This window comes from Acartia tonsa, chromosome 2 (genome assembly GCF_053477335.1).
Source record: "Acartia tonsa isolate MP-2025a chromosome 2, ASM5347733v1, whole genome shotgun sequence".
Taxonomy (NCBI): domain Eukaryota; kingdom Metazoa; phylum Arthropoda; class Copepoda; order Calanoida; family Acartiidae; genus Acartia; species Acartia tonsa.
In genome coordinates this window covers 35,238,479-35,257,647 of record NC_137261.1, presented here as the reverse complement: position 1 = coordinate 35,257,647, position 19,169 = coordinate 35,238,479, and the positions used below count along the sequence as shown (strand labels likewise).

The 19,169-nt window shown below is 33.0% G+C and overlaps 2 protein-coding genes across 2 annotated transcripts; one reads left to right on the top strand and one right to left on the bottom strand.

Moving 5' to 3' along the window:
- Positions 1-34: 34 nt before the first annotated feature.
- Parp16 (Poly(ADP-ribose) polymerase 16) lies at positions 35-6,603 on the top strand. Its single transcript, XM_080150628.1, has 10 exons — positions 35-277; positions 955-1,020; positions 1,484-1,581; positions 1,924-2,065; positions 2,604-2,717; positions 4,308-4,409; positions 4,734-4,808; positions 5,073-5,157; positions 5,326-5,429; positions 5,841-6,603. The coding sequence occupies exons 1-10, from the start codon at positions 99-101 to the stop codon at positions 6,034-6,036; spliced, it is 1,161 nt and encodes a 386-aa protein (XP_080006754.1). The 5' UTR covers positions 35-98; the 3' UTR covers positions 6,037-6,603.
- LOC145311669 (uncharacterized) lies at positions 6,590-18,862 on the bottom strand. The gene is made up of 8 exons (XM_080150629.1): positions 18,805-18,862; positions 16,061-16,106; positions 15,311-15,384; positions 15,021-15,095; positions 8,046-8,102; positions 7,731-7,825; positions 7,043-7,120; positions 6,590-6,716 (listed from the first exon to the last, which is right to left on the bottom strand). Exons 1-8 carry the CDS (start codon positions 18,859-18,861, stop codon positions 6,644-6,646), a joined length of 555 nt encoding a protein of 184 aa, XP_080006755.1. The 5' UTR covers position 18,862; the 3' UTR covers positions 6,590-6,643.
- Between the last annotated feature and the right edge of the window lie 307 nt (positions 18,863-19,169).

Genomic DNA, 19,169 nt, shown 5'->3' with positions numbered 1-19,169 from the left:
TTTTTTATACCTATTTATTTTCTTATTAAGTGATTATTAAAAATTTCAGATAAAATGGATAAGTAACATAAAAAGCATCGTGATACAAACATATAAAAATGCCTGAAAACAGCGGATCTAGCAACGATTTGACTGAAGCTGCCATTACGCCCCGAGCAGCTGATCATGATGACGTCATTGTTCGATCAGCTGATTATGATGACGTAATGTTGCGCTCACGAGGCCATTTTATTTCGACCAGTTCCAAAGAGAAAGAAAACATATTTTTTGATTCAAGGTACATTTATGAAATATATAGTTATTTTTTTTCTTATTTATTTGGTGGTTTTAGGGTCCGAGTTCTTAAGGGAGAAGAGTATAACCCCACAACCCTAATTGTATTTCTTTAAATATTAAAAAAATAGACATAAAAAACTTTCCTTGATATATAACAATCTTTATAGGAATGGAGAACCATAACGTTCTAGCAGCTAGTGAGATCTTTTGATACAGACTTCCAACTATGTTAATCTATAATACAAAGTAGAATGATGTCTGTCCGTCCGTCTGAAGCTTAAGTTCTCGATAACCACTGAACCGATCGGATTCTACTCTTCAGGGTATATATCTATTGGTCCTGCGGTGGTTTTAAGCTATTTTCTTGGGGGGTGGGTCACCCCCAACCCCCCCAAAAACAAAAAAATCCCCCCCCCATTTTTTTTTTTTTTTTTTTTTTTTTTTTTTTTTTTTTTTTTTTTTTACAAATTTTACGAATTTTATGAATTTTACGAATTTTACGAAATTTACGAATTTCGCGAATTTAATCGCAAAATGTTTTCCTGCTGGGTAGGTGCGAAAATTTGTGATTCGTTCTGCTGGGTAAGTAATAGAAGATGTAATTATACCTCTAAGAGGCTAGGGGCGAAGCCACTAGTGTAGTATAAAGAAAGAAAAAAAATATTCAAAATTTTTTAGTACAACGAGTGAGGCAATTCTTGAATGTCTACATAGAGATATCATTGCTTGTGATGTTCAGTTAAGGTAAATATTAAACTATAAAAGGGACTAGGTATATACACGAACCAAAGCAAGTGATTTTAAGCACCTTCCAGCAGTGATTTTGAGTTTTTTTTGTGAAATTACTAGGTTTTGTTTAATATAGTTATATCAACTAAAAAATGAGTTACCTTGCAAGGCCTTGGTTTTAATAAAACTTTTAAATGTTAAGCGATTTTTGAAGAAATAACATTAAATGTTTTGTTGAGTTTAAAGTGCAAAATGAATAACACGGCAAAACATAATCAAATGCTGTAAAATGCAATAGTACATTAATCAAACTGCTAAAATTATTACAACTTACCACCCCTTTGATAAATATATATTTTTCATCCAAAGTAAACATTTCATGGGTTAGGTATAATCTCAACTTTTTCTTTTTTTTGTCAAGACTATGGTAGGTAGACAATTACAAATATGCAAAGTAATAATAATATTTAATTTTAAGTTTGTTTGTTGGTGCAGCTATATCCTACCGACATGATTCGTCCTTATCACCTTTCCCTCCATTTTACCTGGATTCTGCTGGAAATAAGGATATTAAAGGTATATACATAAACTTAACTTGCTTCTTTTTAATTTCTCATATATTCAATTATTGAAGAAAATATTTTGTAGATACAAGTTGCCATTTCTTTAATGCATAGGCGACACTAAGAGTATCTTATGAAATACATACATCAGCCAAATATCACTTTTTAATGCTGGTTTATTATAACACATCACATGAAAATCAATTTCATATCGCTTTTATAAAAATATACTTTGTACAAATTAACGATTTTATTGGAGGTTGATGTATACTAATTATTATCTATGAATACTATTAGACATGTGGCTGCTAACTTTTAACTAAATAACATTCCATTCATTCAATTATTCTTTAAGGTATCCAAGAAGCTGTCAATGTTTATCCAACTTTAGTTGATTTAAAGAATCAACTTGAAAAAAGAAAATGTAAATTAACACCAAAACAATTGAATCTACTGAGATGGATCTTTGAGGGTAGCCAATCATTGCTGAAACTGAGGTAGATATTCTTTACTTGTTCAGTAAAATGTTACTTATGTAAAATAATGTGTTCAAAGGCTCGAAGAAAGCATAATAGAAAAACAACTTATATTTTTTTTGCAATTATTTATATCTATTAAAATTAAATTCCCAATTTATAAAATTCATTATCTATCTCAATTTATAAAAGTGGTTCTTGTGTTCATAAGACTGTTTTTCAGATGGTTTAAATTTTTTTTTTCGTTTAATTTTAATTTTTTTATCTTCCCTGTTTTTAAATTTTAGCTTGTGTTTGTATGAAAAATAAAATTTCAAATTGTTCAAAGAGGTTTTATTTACTTTATCCGTCGGTCTGTCTATCAATCTACAAAATAAGAATATTAATAAATATAAAAATACGCAAGAAGGTTTGGTGAATTTTTTATTTCGCTACTTATGGATGTTGTCATCCTTGTTTTACGTCTAGAAATTCAATAGTCTGTTCCCGAAATATTGTCGCTGCATTTTATTTTTTTGTATTGTCGAAACGGTAAGAAAATAACCTAAACTTGATTTAGAACTCTGAAACAATCCAGTTATCCGGACATTTTGAAAAATATTGGAATTCAGTTGAAACAAAATCATCCCAAGCCTAACTTCATTCTGGAAGTTTCAAAAAAAGATACAGAAAGGTAGGATTTCCCTATTAACAATATTCCTTGTTATTTTTAAAAGTTCTGGGTGACCACTATGTACGTTATGTTCAATATGTTCATATTGAACACCATTTTTAGGTTTTTTGGTACGTTTTTGTTCGTTATTGATTTTTGTGTACAATATGAACATTTCAGTATACGTTATTGTACGTTTTTCTGTAATGTATGGTTAGTATTAGTAATCATTAATGTTATTGTATTTCATAAAAACTATTTTTCAAAAATTTCTGCGCGCTTCGCGCGCCATTTTACCAATTTATCCCAGGATCTATGACGTCATTGTGAAGCTTCCGTAAAATAAAAAAAACTCAACTCAATCAAGTATTTCACTAAATATCAAAAAAAAATTTCTCTAAACTAATTGTAATTACAAACCTTATATACCATGACATATGAGAAGTTACACTTTCAAGGAGTATCACATTTGTTCATCAGTTAGCGAGATCATTTTTAGTTGATTTTTATGTTTTCATTTACTTATAGGAATGAGATACTACTTTCTATAATACAAAGTAAACAATGTCTGTCTGTCTGTCTTAATCTTAAGATCTCGGCAACTGATGAACCGATTGGGTTCTGCTTTTCAGGTAATATACCTACTGATCCTGTTGTGGTTTTAGGCTATTTATTTGGGGGTTGGGACAACCCCAACCCCCATAAAAAAATTCCGCCTTAAATTTTTTTTTTTTTTTGTAAAATATAACAAGTAAACTCCCTTTAAAAAAAACTCACTCATTTTTTCTTTTTTTTTTTTTACAAAATACGAACGATCAATTCTATACCTATAAGAGGGGGACTTTACAAAACCCTTTTGGGTGATGCCCCTAGAGGCTAGAGGCGAAGCTGCTGGAATATTTAATCGTACTTAGATAAATGAATAAAAACCTCATTATTAGGTGGTACTATTTACATGATTAAATTGGGGTAGATTTTCTTAGGGGAGGTAGTTATAAACCTTCCCATGACCTATGAGAAGCTACCCTGTTAAGGAGAACCCGATCAGTTCAGCGGTTAGCAATATCCTTCGTTACAAACAGACAGACAGATATAGTTTTACTTTGTATTATAGACTAGCGACTCCTCCCCTAGCATCTAGAGGCTCTATATTGGAAGGAATTTGGAGGACATAAAAATAGCCTAAAACCCGAAATCTATAAAAATCTAATAGCCTAAAGTCATCTAGGGACCCATAAGAAGCTTCCATATAAAGGAGGACCATATCCCACAAACAAAAAATCTTACTACTTTATATAATAGGATATCAATTCCCTGAAGAGTAGATCCCAATTAGTTCATCGAATACCGAGATCTTAAGCTTCAGACAGACCGAAAGACATCGTACTGTTTTGTATTATAGATATATGTATATTGTATATGTGGTTTATGGTACGTTATTTTTTCAAAAAATGTACGTTATTGTGTTCATTGTATTTTTTTTGTAGTACGTTATTTTCAATATTAATATCAAAAAGGCGGTGGTCGCCCTGAAAGTTGGTATTGAAACAAAATTATACCTACTTAATTTTTCCATTTTTCTCTAAAATTTATCAACTGAAATTATTTTAGTTGGGATGCAAGATGCGAGTCTGGAGAAACATTCCATGGTTTTCATGGAAGTAGGTTGGACAACTGGTTCAGCATTCTTAATCATGGACTTCAACAACACAGGTACACTGCCTGAGTTTAGTTTTACTCCCAGTATCAAAGATTTATTTGCCTTTTTTTTCAAAGAGGCAAATTGTCATTTATATGGCCACAAGGACACTTTTATCCTTGATAACCTATCCTCTTAAGTCTAAAGATGAAAAATTATGGTTTTTTGTTAATGTCCGTTGAAATCTTGTTAACCAATTAAGATCTTGATTCTTCATTTTAGGGAATTTTCACTAAAGTAATTGGGTGGTTTCAGGCATTTTTTCTAAAAAGCCCTAGATTCAATTGGCACAGCTGATTGTTTAATAGACGGAAATATGAAACTTCTTAAATTTTCAGATCGAAGACATCAAAGTTTGGTGAGGGCATTTATTTGTCAAGTGATCTTATTTTAAGTTTGAACTACAGCACTAGGTGAGATATTTTATTACCTTCTTTGTTCATCTATAAATGTTGGGAAATTGGATCTATTCAAATGCTAGGTATATGAGAAACACTTCTAAAATTTCTAAGGGAAAATACTCTCATTAGTCTTCTCTTAAACTTCATCTATTTGCAAATTGATGTTTCATGTTGGAAATTTAATCTACTTATCTTTTATATGAGATATATTACTGCAATTGTTTTTTGTAAACATTTCCCCGAACTTTGGCCAATTTAATTTTAATTTGATTTTAGTGGGGTTGGTTGGAGCAGGAGTTTGCTTGGTTCAACTCTGTCCTGCCTATCTATCAACCAAGTTATTAACCATGAAAATGTTAAGGTGAGTCCGATTTTATATATTATTTTCTCTTACAACAAAAGCTTTAATGAAGTATAACTTCAAGATAAACATATACAATCGTATGATAGATAAATTGTAATGTATACCTAGTTTTATTTTTTGTGTTAAATTCATTTTGTATTGCATTAAAAACTTTAATGTTACTAGATCCACAGTGATTGTCCTAAGCGGGGAATAGTAGAGGATAGTGAAGGAGGAAGTATTCCAGAACATCACATCCTGGTCAGAGATAATAGACTAGTACATGCCAGGTACAAAGAGTGTATGAAAATTTGCTTCCGGCGGTTTTCATTGTCATATTTTAAAAATTATTATCTGTGCCAGGCAAAATAACAATGCTACATCTTGTTTGGTGCTGATTTACTGATTTTGATTTTAAAGATTGGCAATCCTCCTGGTTTTTTTTAAAGATTAACTTAAAATAAAGGTTTAACAAATGCCTAAACTAAAAAAAGCAAGAACTAGATAAATAAGAAATTAAATAGATCTGATATCTAGATTAGAAACTGTTTTAATACGAATATTGGTCTTAAAAGCCAAAAAATTTTTTTTTTTAAATGTCATAAAAAGCGAGGAGATTTTGCAGGAGAAAAATCCTTTATAGTTAGGTCTTGTTCTTTTTATTATTCTGAATGAAAGGAATAAAATATTGTTTGATTTAGATATTTGATGGTGTACTGCGGCAAGAGTACAAAATCAGCTGATGACCAGCAACAGATTCAAAGAAACCGTTTTTTCGGCTGGATAGCTTCAAATAAGGTGCTGGTTGTTTTGCTGTGCTATGGACTGCTGTTGGTGATAGTTGGACTCTCAAATTCTCCCTGGATTATTAGGTTTATGGCTAAAAACTGGAAGTAATCATACGAATAGTAAATACAGCAACATTCTTCAGTTATTTTTCAATCACCATCATCAATAAAAAGTTTATGAAAACCATTTTTAGATTAAAGATTTTTTAAGCAATGCTAATTATTTATCTAATGGTAATATTAAGAATATACCTACTTATAAAGCTTTTGAAATATATATTCTTTTGCACTTCTTGTTTTTAAAGTACACGCCAATAAATAAATACTATTTTGATATTTTCTTTCATTAATAAAAGATGTCCAACTTTTTATTTATTAAAAGTCTTGCCAGATAGTATCTAGCAACCTGAATATCCAGAGTTTTCCCTCAAAGCACCTTATCGAGCACATACAAATATTGGAAATAAGGGGTGTTAGTTTTCGTTATATTATTACTAATTTAGGTTAGGCTAGGGTATTGACTCATTGATTACTCGATACGTACTTTGATGGAAAGCACCAAAAATCCTTTTTGTAAATTGTATATTTTTTAAAATTTCTGTAAATTATGTAAATTAAAATATTTTAAAATCTGTGATATGTAAAAAATCATAAAATAAAAATTACGTTAACAGTACTTTATTTGATATAATTTGAACACGATATACAGGATAATTTTATGTCATAGCACCAGCCATTCTTTCTGCATTCACTTCTGGTGACAGGTGGTCAGGTTGGCAAGGAACATACCTAGTCATGATACAAATAAATAGATCATTTTACACGCAGCACTGAAAAGATTAATGTTACTAGAAGACTTTTTTTTCTGGCAATTTTTTGTCCGAAAAAGTCTAGGAAGATATTTTTTAAAGATTTTTTATTTCGAATCGCCTAAAATTTCCTGGTTGCGATCAGGACATAATTTCTGTAAAGTTTAAAATCAAAAGGATTATTCTAACATTTCAAAATGTACCAAAAAAGATTATATCGTAACAGCCAGTCTGATCCGAATTATAGTAAAGCTTCGCTTTTAAAATAACTATTTTTAAAATATTAAGAAGGCATAAAATGTTTACCCATTGCATGGTAGAAATCCATTTCCATTGTATTTGAAATCTGAACCTATTTGTTGTGTTAGTGGTCTGAAAGTTGGCCTAAACAAAGCATCCTTTTGTTTATTCATATTTACATAAGATTCATTCCAAAAATACAAGCAAAGTAAGTTTTAATATTCTTAAATTCATTAAAATCTATATCTGCGAAGCTTTTCCAATTTTGAAGTAGGTTCGTAAGTTACGGATAGCGTTAATTTAATTGTGTTATTGTCTTGTCAAATTTTTACTTGCCATTCTGATTTTTATAGAGCGTGGTACCTTTAATCCTCATATACCAGAAAGTCCGTACGGTTATTTAAAACATGTTGATTGTAAAAGTGTTTCGAAGTTGCCGGTTTCATCGTATTTTCACAGTAGCTTTTGAAGGTTAAATGTTAATGATTGCCCCGCAGGGGCTAGAAATAGGAGAAAGGCTACTGTGAAAAAACGACGAAACCGGAAACTTCGTTTTCTTTCCATGATCCCAATATCCTGTATTTAAGTAGTTTTTTTTTACTGGAAGTGGTCAATTTTGTTTGTCCCAACACTCCAGAGCTTCGCTTCTATGGATGTTGTCATCCTCGTTTCATTAAACTATAAACTTTTTTAGTAAAAAAATGATGCATTTGTTACAAGCTTCCTATAACTAATAGCCACTAGGTATACTTACTCGTCGCTTTGTGGTGAGGCCAGGGCAACCAAGTAAATTTTTATTATTGTTATTAATGTTGACAGCAGAACTATTATTATCATTGCTATATAAACCTAAAAAGGAATGGTATTGAACGAAAAGGTGTGATTTTAGGTAATTCTTACTATAAAATTTATTTTTCAGTATGGCTCCAAGTTCTATTAGTATGTTTAGAGCTTTACTGAAAAACGTGTATTAAAAACAAAATGAAAAAGATAAATTTAATCTGTTCTGTTTGCTCGGGGCCAGCAAACAAGAATTAGTAATATTACTCTCAGGTGTAAAAAAATCTACCTTTAGGTCTTCATTGAACTGTCGCTTTGCTTTTAGTTTTGCCTCTTCTTCGGGTGTCTGAAAGGGATCTATGCATAAACGAGAGCAAATCATTATTAATAACCCACTGGTGTCCTGGATAGAAAACAGGTTTTTTTTGAGTTACGTATGACAAGACCTATATTTCTATGACCGGGCTTGTATGACGGTTCAGCACATAACTTTCATTAAATCACAGCTGATCATTTTTGTGGTTTTTTTTTGAAAATTACTTTTTTACCCATATTTTCATAGTTTTTCCCAAAAAACAATCACAATATTCTCACATTTCATGCTTAGTTATTCTAAATTCATGCAAAATGAAAAAAGTATAATAGATGACAGCTATAACAAGATTAATAACCTCAATTGACTATTTTAAGATTTGTAGGTAAAACATAGATCCTGGATGTGATACAAGGTTCCTCTCAGGTTCCACCAAAAAAGTTTAAACAAATCAGAATCAGCAATGATTTAGTACAATGTTTTCATTGTAGTATTGACAAGTAAATCACTTCTAGACACCAAGCATATGGAGGACTGGTAAAATTATTTCATTACTGAAACCAGGGAAACTTGACAATTAGGGTTCCAGCTACTGCCCTGTGTCACTTCTTTATCCTGCCTGCATGATTTGTCCCTACCTGAATGATGCTGTTATACTTTATCTTTCAAAGGCTTTTGACACTGTAAACAATGAGGTTCTACTGCATAATATTAATGCACTAGACTTGAATGAGTACATGTAACGTTTTTATGTGAATACCTTAGAGGTAGACAACAATTTGTTGTTATCAGAGGATCTAAATATGCATACAAATCTGCCAAACAGGCTGAGGAGGGGTCATATACCATACACTATTTGAACTGTAAAGGGGGGGGGGGTAAAATGTGGTGACTCGTGCCACGACATACCAGCAATTTTATTTTGGGTGCTACTCCCTTAGTTTTAGAGATAATTGGATAAAATCTTTTGGGCTGGGTCAGTTATTACCCCAACTAGAGGTATCTTTCAAAAAATTTTTTTTTTTTGCATTTCTCGCCGAATTAGGCAATTTGGAATCATTTGAGACCATGTTATTTTTTTCAAAAATTTTTCCCCTTACAAGCAGCCCCGACTTAGTCATTTTTTTCAAATTCTCGTATATCAAGGTATATCTTAAATACAGTACTTCTCCTGTGATTTTGAAGATATTGAAACAAAATCTTTTTAGGTTGGTAAGTAAAAAATATTTGAATTAAGAAAACGGCGGCGGGACCGCCGCTCCCGCCGTCCGCCGCCGTTTTCCGCCGCCAACAAAAAAAAAATTTTTGCATTTCTCGCCGAATTAGGCAATTTGGAATCATTTGAGACCATGTTATTTTTTTCAAAAATTTTTCCCCTTACAAGCAGCCCTGCGGGGGGACTTAGTCATTTTTTTTCAAATTCTCGTATATCAAGGTATATCTTAAATACAGTACTTCTCCTGTGATTTTGAAGATATTGAAACAAAATCTTTTTAGGTTGGTAAGTAAAAAATATTTGAATTAAGAAAACGGCGGCGGGACCGCCGTCCGCCGCCGTTTTACGCCGCCAACAAAAAAAATTTTTTTTTTGCATTTCTCGCCGAATTAGGCAATTTGGAATCATTTGAGACCATGTTATTTTTTTCAAAAATTTTTCCCCTTACAAGCAGCCCTGCGGGGGGAATTATATATTTGAATTAAGAAAACGGCGGCGGGACCGCCGCTCCCGCCGTCCGCCGCCGTTTTACGCCGCCAACAAAAAAAATTTTTTTTTTGCATTTCTCGCAAATATTTATTACTGACCCATCAAAAAAGATTTTGTTCCAATATCTTCAAAAGCACAGGTGAAGTACTGAATTTAAGATATACCTTGATATACGAGAATTTGAAAAAAATGACTAAGTCCCCCCGCAGGGCTGCTTGTAAGGGGAAAAATTTTTGAAAAAAATTTTATTTTGGGTGCTACTCCCTTAGTTTTAGAGATAATTGGATAAAATCTTTTGGGCTGGGTCAGTTATTACCCCAACTAGAGGTATCTTTCAAAAAATTTTTTTTTTTTGCATTTCTCGCCGAATTAGGCAATTTGGAATCATTTGAGACCATGTTATTTTTTTCAAAAATTTTTCCCCTTACAAGCAGCCCCGACTTAGTCATTTTTTTCAAATTCTCGTATATCAAGGTATATCTTAAATACAGTACTTCTCCTGTGATTTTGAAGATATTGAAACAAAATCTTTTTAGGTTGGTAAGTAAAAAATATTTGAATTAAGAAAACGGCGGCGGGACCGCCGCTCCCGCCGTCCGCCGCCGTTTTCCGCCGCCAACAAAAAAAAAATTTTTGCATTTCTCGCCGAATTAGGCAATTTGGAATCATTTGAGACCATGTTATTTTTTTCAAAAATTTTTCCCCTTACAAGCAGCCCTGCGGGGGGACTTAGTCATTTTTTTTCAAATTCTCGTATATCAAGGTATATCTTAAATACAGTACTTCTCCTGTGATTTTGAAGATATTGAAACAAAATCTTTTTAGGTTGGTAAGTAAAAAATATTTGAATTAAGAAAACGGCGGCGGGACCGCCGTCCGCCGCCGTTTTACGCCGCCAACAAAAAAAATTTTTTTTTTGCATTTCTCGCCGAATTAGGCAATTTGGAATCATTTGAGACCATGTTATTTTTTTCAAAAATTTTTCCCCTTACAAGCAGCCCTGCGGGGGGACTTAGTCATTTTTTTCAAATTCTCGTATATCAAGGTATATCTTAAATTCAGTACTTCACCTGTGCTTTTGAAGATATTGGAACAAAATCTTTTTTGATGGGTCAGTAATAAATATTTGCGAGAAATGCAAAAAAAAAATTTTTTTTGTTGGCGGCGTAAAACGGCGGCGGACGGCGGGAGCGGCGGTCCCGCCGCCGTTTTCTTAATTCAAATATATAATTCCCCCCGCAGGGCTGCTTGTAAGGGGAAAAATTTTTGAAAAAAATAACATGGTCTCAAATGATTCCAAATTGCCTAATTCGGCGAGAAATGCAAAAAAAAAATTTTTTTTGTTGGCGGCGTAAAACGGCGGCGGACGGCGGTCCCGCCGCCGTTTTCTTAATTATTTTCATAGTTTTTCCCAAAAAACAATCACAATATTCTCACATTTCATGCTTAGTTATTCTAAATTCATGCAAAATGAAAAAAGTATAATAGATGACAGCTATAACAAGATTAATAACCTCAATTGACTATTTTAAGATTTGTAGGTAAAACATAGATCCTGGATGTGATACAAGGTTCCTCTCAGGTTCCACCAAAAAAGTTTAAACAAATCAGAATCAGCAATGATTTAGTACAATGTTTTCATTGTAGTATTGACAAGTAAATCACTTCTAGACACCAAGCATATGGAGGACTGGTAAAATTATTTCATTACTGAAACCAGGGAAACTTGACAATTAGGGTTCCAGCTACTGCCCTGTGTCACTTCTTTATCCTGCCTGCATGATTTGTCCCTACCTGAATGATGCTGTTATACTTTATCTTTCAAAGGCTTTTGACACTGTAAACAATGAGGTTCTACTGCATAATATTAATGCACTAGACTTGAATGAGTACATGTAACGTTTTTATGTGAATACCTTAGAGGTAGACAACAATTTGTTGTTATCAGAGGATCTAAATATGCATACAAATCTGCCAAACAGGCTGAGGAGGGGTCATATACCATACACTATTTGAACTGTAAAGGGGGGGGGGGGGTAAAATGTGGTGACTCGTGCCACGACATACCAGCAATTTTATTTTGGGTGCTACTCCCTTAGTTTTAGAGATAATTGGATAAAATCTTTTGGGCTGGGTCAGTTATTACCCCAACTAGAGGTATCTTTCAAAAAAATTTTTTTTTTGCATTTCTCGCCGAATTAGGCAATTTGGAATCATTTGAGACCATGTTATTTTTTTCAAAAATTTTTCCCCTTACAAGCAGCCCTGCGGGGGGACTTAAGTCATTTTTTTCAAATTCTCGTATATCAAGGTATATCTTAAATACAGTACTTCTCCTGTGATTTTGAAGATATTGAAACAAAATCTTTTTAGGTTGGTAAGTAAAAAATATTTGAATTAAGAAAACGGCGGCGGGACCGCCGCTCCCGCCGTCCGCCGCCGTTTTCCGCCGCCAACAAAAAAAAATTTTTGCATTTCTCCCCCCGACTTAGTCATTTTTTTTCAAATTCTCGTATATCAAGGTATATCTTAAATACAGTACTTCTCCTGTGATTTTGAAGATATTGAAACAAAATCTTTTTAGGTTGGTAAGTAAAAAATATTTGAATTAAGAAAACGGCGGCGGGACCGCCGTCCGCCGCCGTTTTACGCCGCCAACAAAAAAAATTTTTTTTTTGCATTTCTCGCCGAATTAGGCAATTTGGAATCATTTGAGACCATGTTATTTTTTTCAAAAATTTTTCCCCTTACAAGCAGCCCTGCGGGGGGACTTAGTCATTTTTTTCAAATTCTCGTATATCAAGGTATATCTTAAATTCAGTACTTCACCTGTGCTTTTGAAGATATTGGAACAAAATCTTTTTTGATGGGTCAGTAATAAATATTTGCGAGAAATGCAAAAAAAAAATTTTTTTTGTTGGTGGCGTAAAACGGCGGCGGACGGCGGGAGCGGCGGTCCCGCCGCCGTTTTCTTAATTCAAATATATAATTCCCCCCGCAGGGCTGCTTGTAAGGGGAAAAATTTTTGAAAAAAATAACATGGTCTCAAATGATTCCAAATTGCCTAATTCGGCGAGAAATGCAAAAAAAAAAAATTTTTTGGTGGCGGCGGAAAACGGCGGCGGGCGGCGGGAGCGGCGGTCCCGCCGCCGTTTTTTTGAAAGATACCTCTAAGATTTTATCCAATTATCTCTAAAACTAAGGGAGTAGCACCCAAAATAAAATTGCTGGTATGTCGTGGCACGAGTCACCACATTTTACCCCCCCCCCCCCCCCCTATCATAAATGCCAACACCTCACTCTAATTACATCTAGTTTTCTCTGCTGACAACTCAAACAGCATAGATCCCCTTATTTATCCTTATGTCAAGGACATAAAAGTTTTCTTAGCAGTTCTTCATGATAGGTTAAAAAGTCAGAACCCATTCATTTCTCCAGCCAAATCATCTACAATATTCTTTACCACCTTTTCAAATGAAGCAGACACTGTAGTCATTGTTGAAACAGTACCATAAGTCAGACATCCTAAGTTCTTAGGTGTTACATGTGACAATCTTTTCTATATCGACCATCTTGTTAAGGAGCTTAGAAACAAACTAAACCCCAAAAACAAAATGCTTTAAGCTCTCTCCACCTGAGGGAAAGAAAAGTAAGTCATAGTAAATACATAAAAAGCAATTTGCCAGTCCCTGATATTCTACTGCAGTTCCATATTTAGTAATGCCAGCTTGGACAGCCTACTGTTTGCTGGAAAAGCTGCTCTGAGAACAGCTATCTACTGTCACCTCATGAACCAGGAAGCATTCGTTATCAGCAATATTTTACCCTGAACTGCAGTAGATCCAAACTCATTACCCAAAACAGCTAACACCACCCTGTCCCAATACTTTCAGGTTACAATGTTTACCTGAATACCTTAAAGGCCAGAGTGAACAAGAATCTGGTGCAGTCTGTGTCTGACACTAGCAAAAATTTCACACAACCACCATCATTTCAACTGCAACCACAACCCATCAAAACCTTTAAAAGCAGCCACAATACTGAAACGACTGTTTCCAATGATGATGGGCAGTAACAAACAATAACACAGGAACTATTTATACATCAAGTCAGCAAGAAACCAATATTGAGCAAGATAACTTGTCAATATTACAAGGAAAACTTTATACAGAATCATTGCTGATTCTGAAGCATGTTAGTTTAAAGTTCATTGGTGGAACAAGTGAGTATTTTTTTTGTGTTAACTACCAAAACAAACTTAATTTTTATTTAACTGTTTAGACATTAATTCAAATAACAACTTCAAATAACTTTTACCCAACTTCTAGACTACAAATCTTAGATTAGTTAATTGATTCTGAAAGATCTTGTTATTGATAATAACATAATCTTTGATTCAGCTGTCATCTACTATACCTTTTTTTGAATCAATTTAGATTAACTAAGCTGTAAATATGAGAACATTGTGATTTTTTGGGGAAAAACTATGAAAATCTGAGTAAAAAAGTAATTTTAAAAAAATCCACAAAAATGATCTGCTGTGATTTAATGGAAGTTATGTGCTGAACCGTCATACACGTCCGGTCATAGAAATATAGGTCTTGTCATACGTAACTCAAAAAAACCTGTTTTCTATCCAGGACACCAGTGAACCCGATTTTAAAATTCTGATTTGGTTTTAAGTATTGGACAATATGCAAGTAATTCATTTTTAGAGGTGAAGCTTATTTAGAAAAATTAAACAATTTGACAGGAGCAAATAGCTTTGAAATTGAGAAAAGAAAGTACAAACTGCATTTTCCCAGGTATAGGGTATAACCAACAAGTGAAATAAATCTTAAATAATATTTGGGAGGCAAATGGAGAGGCCGTCAATTTCACGTTGTGTTGACACCCGACAGCTGAAAAACACGTAGAGGTTTCGTGATTTTTTTCCGAATTAATTTCGTTGTTGATATAAGCTGGCTGTTTCCCCTTTCATTAATAAACACCCTCTGTAGTTTAATTACAATCAGTGGCGAGCATTAGGGGGGTGTATAGGGCTATAACATTGGTCCCTTATATCCAGTAATTGTGAAGGCATGCCTTCCTCTTTTGTCACCTCCCCCCCCCCCCCCCCCCGGTGAATCGCTGTGCACGCCACACTGATTGAAATAGTTTTTTTTGAGGATTCTAATAACCAACCAATCCATGGAGAGAGAAATATAACGGCGGTTTACAGTAACTTATGAATAAGCTTCGCATACCCTACTTTTCTTTCTTTCTACAGGTGGATCTATAATCAGACTGTCCACACGTACCTCTTCCAGCTCTCTACATTCCTATATAAATAAAAGTTATAATAGTTAAAGATATATTTAGGTTGATGTAGGCCGCGATTTTTAAACATTAGCTACAGCGTCATGTAAATATATGAACAAGAATGAGTAATTTCAGGACAAACATGGCACCATCAACCAAATTATTATCAATCTATGTAATGCTTGAAATTTAAATAACAAGGTATTTGCAAGGTATACCATTTTTTATATTAGACCTGTATTTTAGGTAGATGGGTGACATCTGAATTGTCCGTGGTGTTTCCTCCCCTCACTCTTGTACGGATCTCATCTTACAATTGTTAACAGGATTATGGGTCAGTTGAATTTGAGTTGCCGATTTTGTACACAGTTTCCTCGGTGTTTCCTCATCCTATCTCAATATTTACTACTAGCTAAAAAACTTAAAATTTCCAAAAAAAATCCAAATTTGAATGTATTATTCATTCAAAATTTCAATTTTTAAAATTTAGATTTTTTGTAGGTTTATAGCTTTTTTGGCTGGTAGTAAATATTGAGAAAGGATGAGAAAACTGTGTACACAATCGGCAACTTATATTCAGCTGACCGATTATGGAATATCAACTTTGCTTTCACTTCTGCATATGTTTCTTTGTCCCAAATCACCAGAACAGCATATTATTACAACAGTACTTACTGTAAATCTACTTCATTCTCATATAATTAAAAACCCCTATCATTTTTGCCATTGTGGTCATTAAATCTATGCTGTTGTTGTGATAATATGCGGAAGCGAATGTACATCGTAAGATCATAATGCGATATGTCAAAATTAATCTATCAGGGAGAAGGGAGTCGATAAATATAAAGAAACTTATTGATTTGTATAAAAACAAGGATGGCTCATAACTAGTTGCAAAGCAAAGATTCCCAGTTGTCATACGAATCTTCATACAACATTTTATAGGAGTCGCTTTGAAAAAAGCTTTTTACTCAGTCACTTTTACCTATTATTATCGTTGGGATAGAACGCTGCAGTAATGGAGTTTGCACCTAAAGAAGAATGAAAATATAAACTAAAGCTCAGTCAATTCTTTTTAGTAGCGAAGCTACTCTATAATTTGAAATGTCCGTCTTAGTTTGGCTCCTTTAAAAGATATAAGGCTGAAATTTTATGACAACGTTCTTATTATTAAGGAGCACAATTAACTATTAATATATCATCGATGGCGGTCGGACCGCTTTTTAGCAGGTTTTAGGCTATTTTTGTATTTTTCACATTTTTCTCCATATCTTTAGTGTTAACGGTCTGATTTCCAAAATTTTTTCAGTTATAGATATAAAAATTTAATTTCCTGTCGTTTAAAGAAAACAACTATGATGGTAGGACTGCCTTTAAGCAGGTTTTAGGCTATTTTTGTATTTTTTTACATATTTCTCCATACCTTTGGTGTTTATGGTCCGATTTTCAAATTTTTTCAGTTATAGATATCAAAATTTAATTTCCTGACGTTTAAAGAAGACAACCATGTTGGTCAGACTGCCATTTTGCAGGTTTTTGGCTATTTTTAAATTTTTCCCTTATTTTTCCATATAGTCCGATTTTCCAAATTTTTAAGTCAAGGATAAATCTATTCTTGATCTTAATAAATACACTTTATCTACTTGTACGTAATCCCATCCATGATTTTTTGTGCTTCGCTACTTATGGATGTTGTCATCCTTGTTTTTTCTTTAAAAAGATTAAATGTATCCAATGATGCATTAAATATACATAGTCAATTATCAAATAAATTTATGCCCTCAACAGTTTTCAAAGATTATACATTAGGTACAATGTTCATACAATTATTAGGTTTTATGATAAATGATTATTTGTCAGAATTATACCCGTCTTTCTTATTCACTATTTATGACTCATTACATCACCACATACTCACACACAAACCTACAAAGATACCATCCTTTAAAGCGAAATGTAAATTTTGTTTGTTTACAGTTTATTAGTTTTAATTCAAACAATCCACCCTCTAGCTGAATTAAGAGGTGTATATAGGGTGCTCGTACGCCCCAATTCACGGTCTACACCCCCATTAATATAGCTAAAGGGGTGTCAAACTAAGAAAGTCTCACCAACCTAAAGTTAAGTGGGGTGTAAAAGTAAAATGTTCGCCGGTCAACTTACCAACTAAAGCCTCAAGGACACTTGTTTAACTTATGAGTGGTTGGTTGGTGGACATCTAGGAGGCTGTTTCTACCCCCCCCCCCCCCTCCTAATTATAAAAATACACCTATCTTGTTATCTATAAAATTCCCCCTCGATTTTAGTTTAAGGAGTTTGGAGAAATCCTCATCACGCCATTGAATTCAACATTTTATGTAAATAACTGCATCTGTTTTCTTATTTATAGATACCCAGTATATTTTAACTTTCATAAACTAAACACTAAACATATATTGTACAAAAATCAAAAATTTAATTTGTCAACTGTAAACTAACATCTAAATTTTAGAGGGGTCTTTCATCACCGTATATAGATTATTTAGTGATGAAAGTTAGTGAAGCAATCTACATATGTATCTCTAGCTAGCTCTAGATCTTGATTAAATAACTTAGATAAAATTCCAAACCAATTCACCAAACAACCTTTTATTACATTACAAAATATGGTAGATAACAACTTTGAAGGAATTATAGTAGTTGATTTATTTTAACATGAGATATGAAAATTATTGATATAAACACATATCTAATATATTAAAATTAATATATTACTGTACAAATATATTTAATTAAAGGCACATAGGAAAATGGGAGAAAACAAGTAAAAAAAGTTAAAATTTTGTGACATTTAATGAATGTGGGCCTTGTCTTTGAAGGTCAAGTTTGAATATCTCAGTCTTTCTTCATATTTCCTTTTACGATGATCAAATATCAGACTAGTAAGTAGCGAAACTGTTATATAAGTCATAATATCTGCTCAGTACAGATGTCCATAAAAGGTTTTGTATTGTATAAGTTTGTAAATCTGTCTGTAAGGGAAATATGATTGAATAAGTTTGCTTATTAGCCTATTAGGTTTAGTTCTGAAGATGTAAGTTGACAACTAGGCACTGAATGAGCATCTACTCTTCAAAAAGTTCATATCCGTGCGTCTGTTTTTCAGTTATCAATAGAAAATTATCATACCCTTAGTATGTATTTTGCCATCCTGGTTTAGATTTTATGAGTAACTTATTAGGAATTAATCACTTTTTATCTTATAATTGTTCATCCAGGGTAAGACAGGGATATAAAGATATGCAAAGGTTATTTATCCAAAGAATTAGAGCTGAACTATTTTTGGTCAATTTACAGCTGCCTGTTCCGTTAAACCAAAATTCGCAAAAAAGTAAACATTTTATAGCCGCGGTTTTTTCACCTATTTGTAGCCGAGCTGCCATTTTATCAATAGATTTTTTACTTTATTCTTAAACAAAAAGCCATCCTTTTTATATTTAAAACAAAAACAAATTACGACATGTTTGTTTGAGGCCAAATCCAATGCCGCTAGGCTAGCCTACCAAGTTTTTCCTACCCTAGCGTAAGCCTTAGAACACCTTAACTCACGAAAAATATAGGATTTTGTAAAAGCTTCAGTATATTTATTTTATTTTTTAGTTTCTTATTAAAATCTGGGCTTGAAAGCCATCGTTTCTCAAATCGAGACGGCTGCAGACTGACGTAAAAATGATAAAACTTTAGAAATACCTCTGAGCTGCAGTTTTGACATATTATAACACTGTCATGATGATGTCGTCCTGACATAATATCTAATACATAAAATGAATAGAATTTTAATACAATCACATTTTCTATTATATATTTTCACAAATTTGACTTTAAAAAGCAATGATATCTTTTTACTCTCAGTCCGCAATTTATTCATTGCCTTAAAAAAATTATTTCAAAGATATGAATAATTAAAACCTTTTCTATATAATGATAAATACATAAAGACAAGGGGTTTGTGTATTTAAATTTATGATATTAATTACTTTGAAAGTCATAAAAGTGCCTTTTGAACCTTTTTGATAAAATATTTGTTTTAGTTCCAGTACAATAGTAAATAGCCT

What these genes read in the sequence shown, in the direction of transcription:
- LOC145311669 (XM_080150629.1), bottom strand. Translation starts at nt 18,861, where the DNA reads ATGTCAGGACGACATCATCATGACAGTGTTATAATATGTCAAAACTGC. An exon ending in AGTTCAATGAAGACCTAAAG is followed by an intron (nt 7,826 to 8,045) that starts GTAGATTTTTTT and finishes ATTCCTTTTTAG; the next exon opens with GTTTATATAGCAATGATAAT. An exon ending in GCCTCACCACAAAGCGACGA is followed by an intron (nt 7,121 to 7,730) that starts GTAAGTATACCT and finishes TGCTTTGTTTAG; the next exon opens with GCCAACTTTCAGACCACTAA.
- Parp16 (XM_080150628.1), top strand. Translation starts at nt 99, where the DNA reads ATGCCTGAAAACAGCGGATCTAGCAACGATTTGACTGAAGCTGCCATT. An exon ending in TGGAAATAAGGATATTAAAG is followed by an intron (nt 1,582 to 1,923) that starts GTATATACATAA and finishes TTATTCTTTAAG; the next exon opens with GTATCCAAGAAGCTGTCAAT. An exon ending in TCAAAAAAAGATACAGAAAG is followed by an intron (nt 2,718 to 4,307) that starts GTAGGATTTCCC and finishes AAATTATTTTAG; the next exon opens with TTGGGATGCAAGATGCGAGT.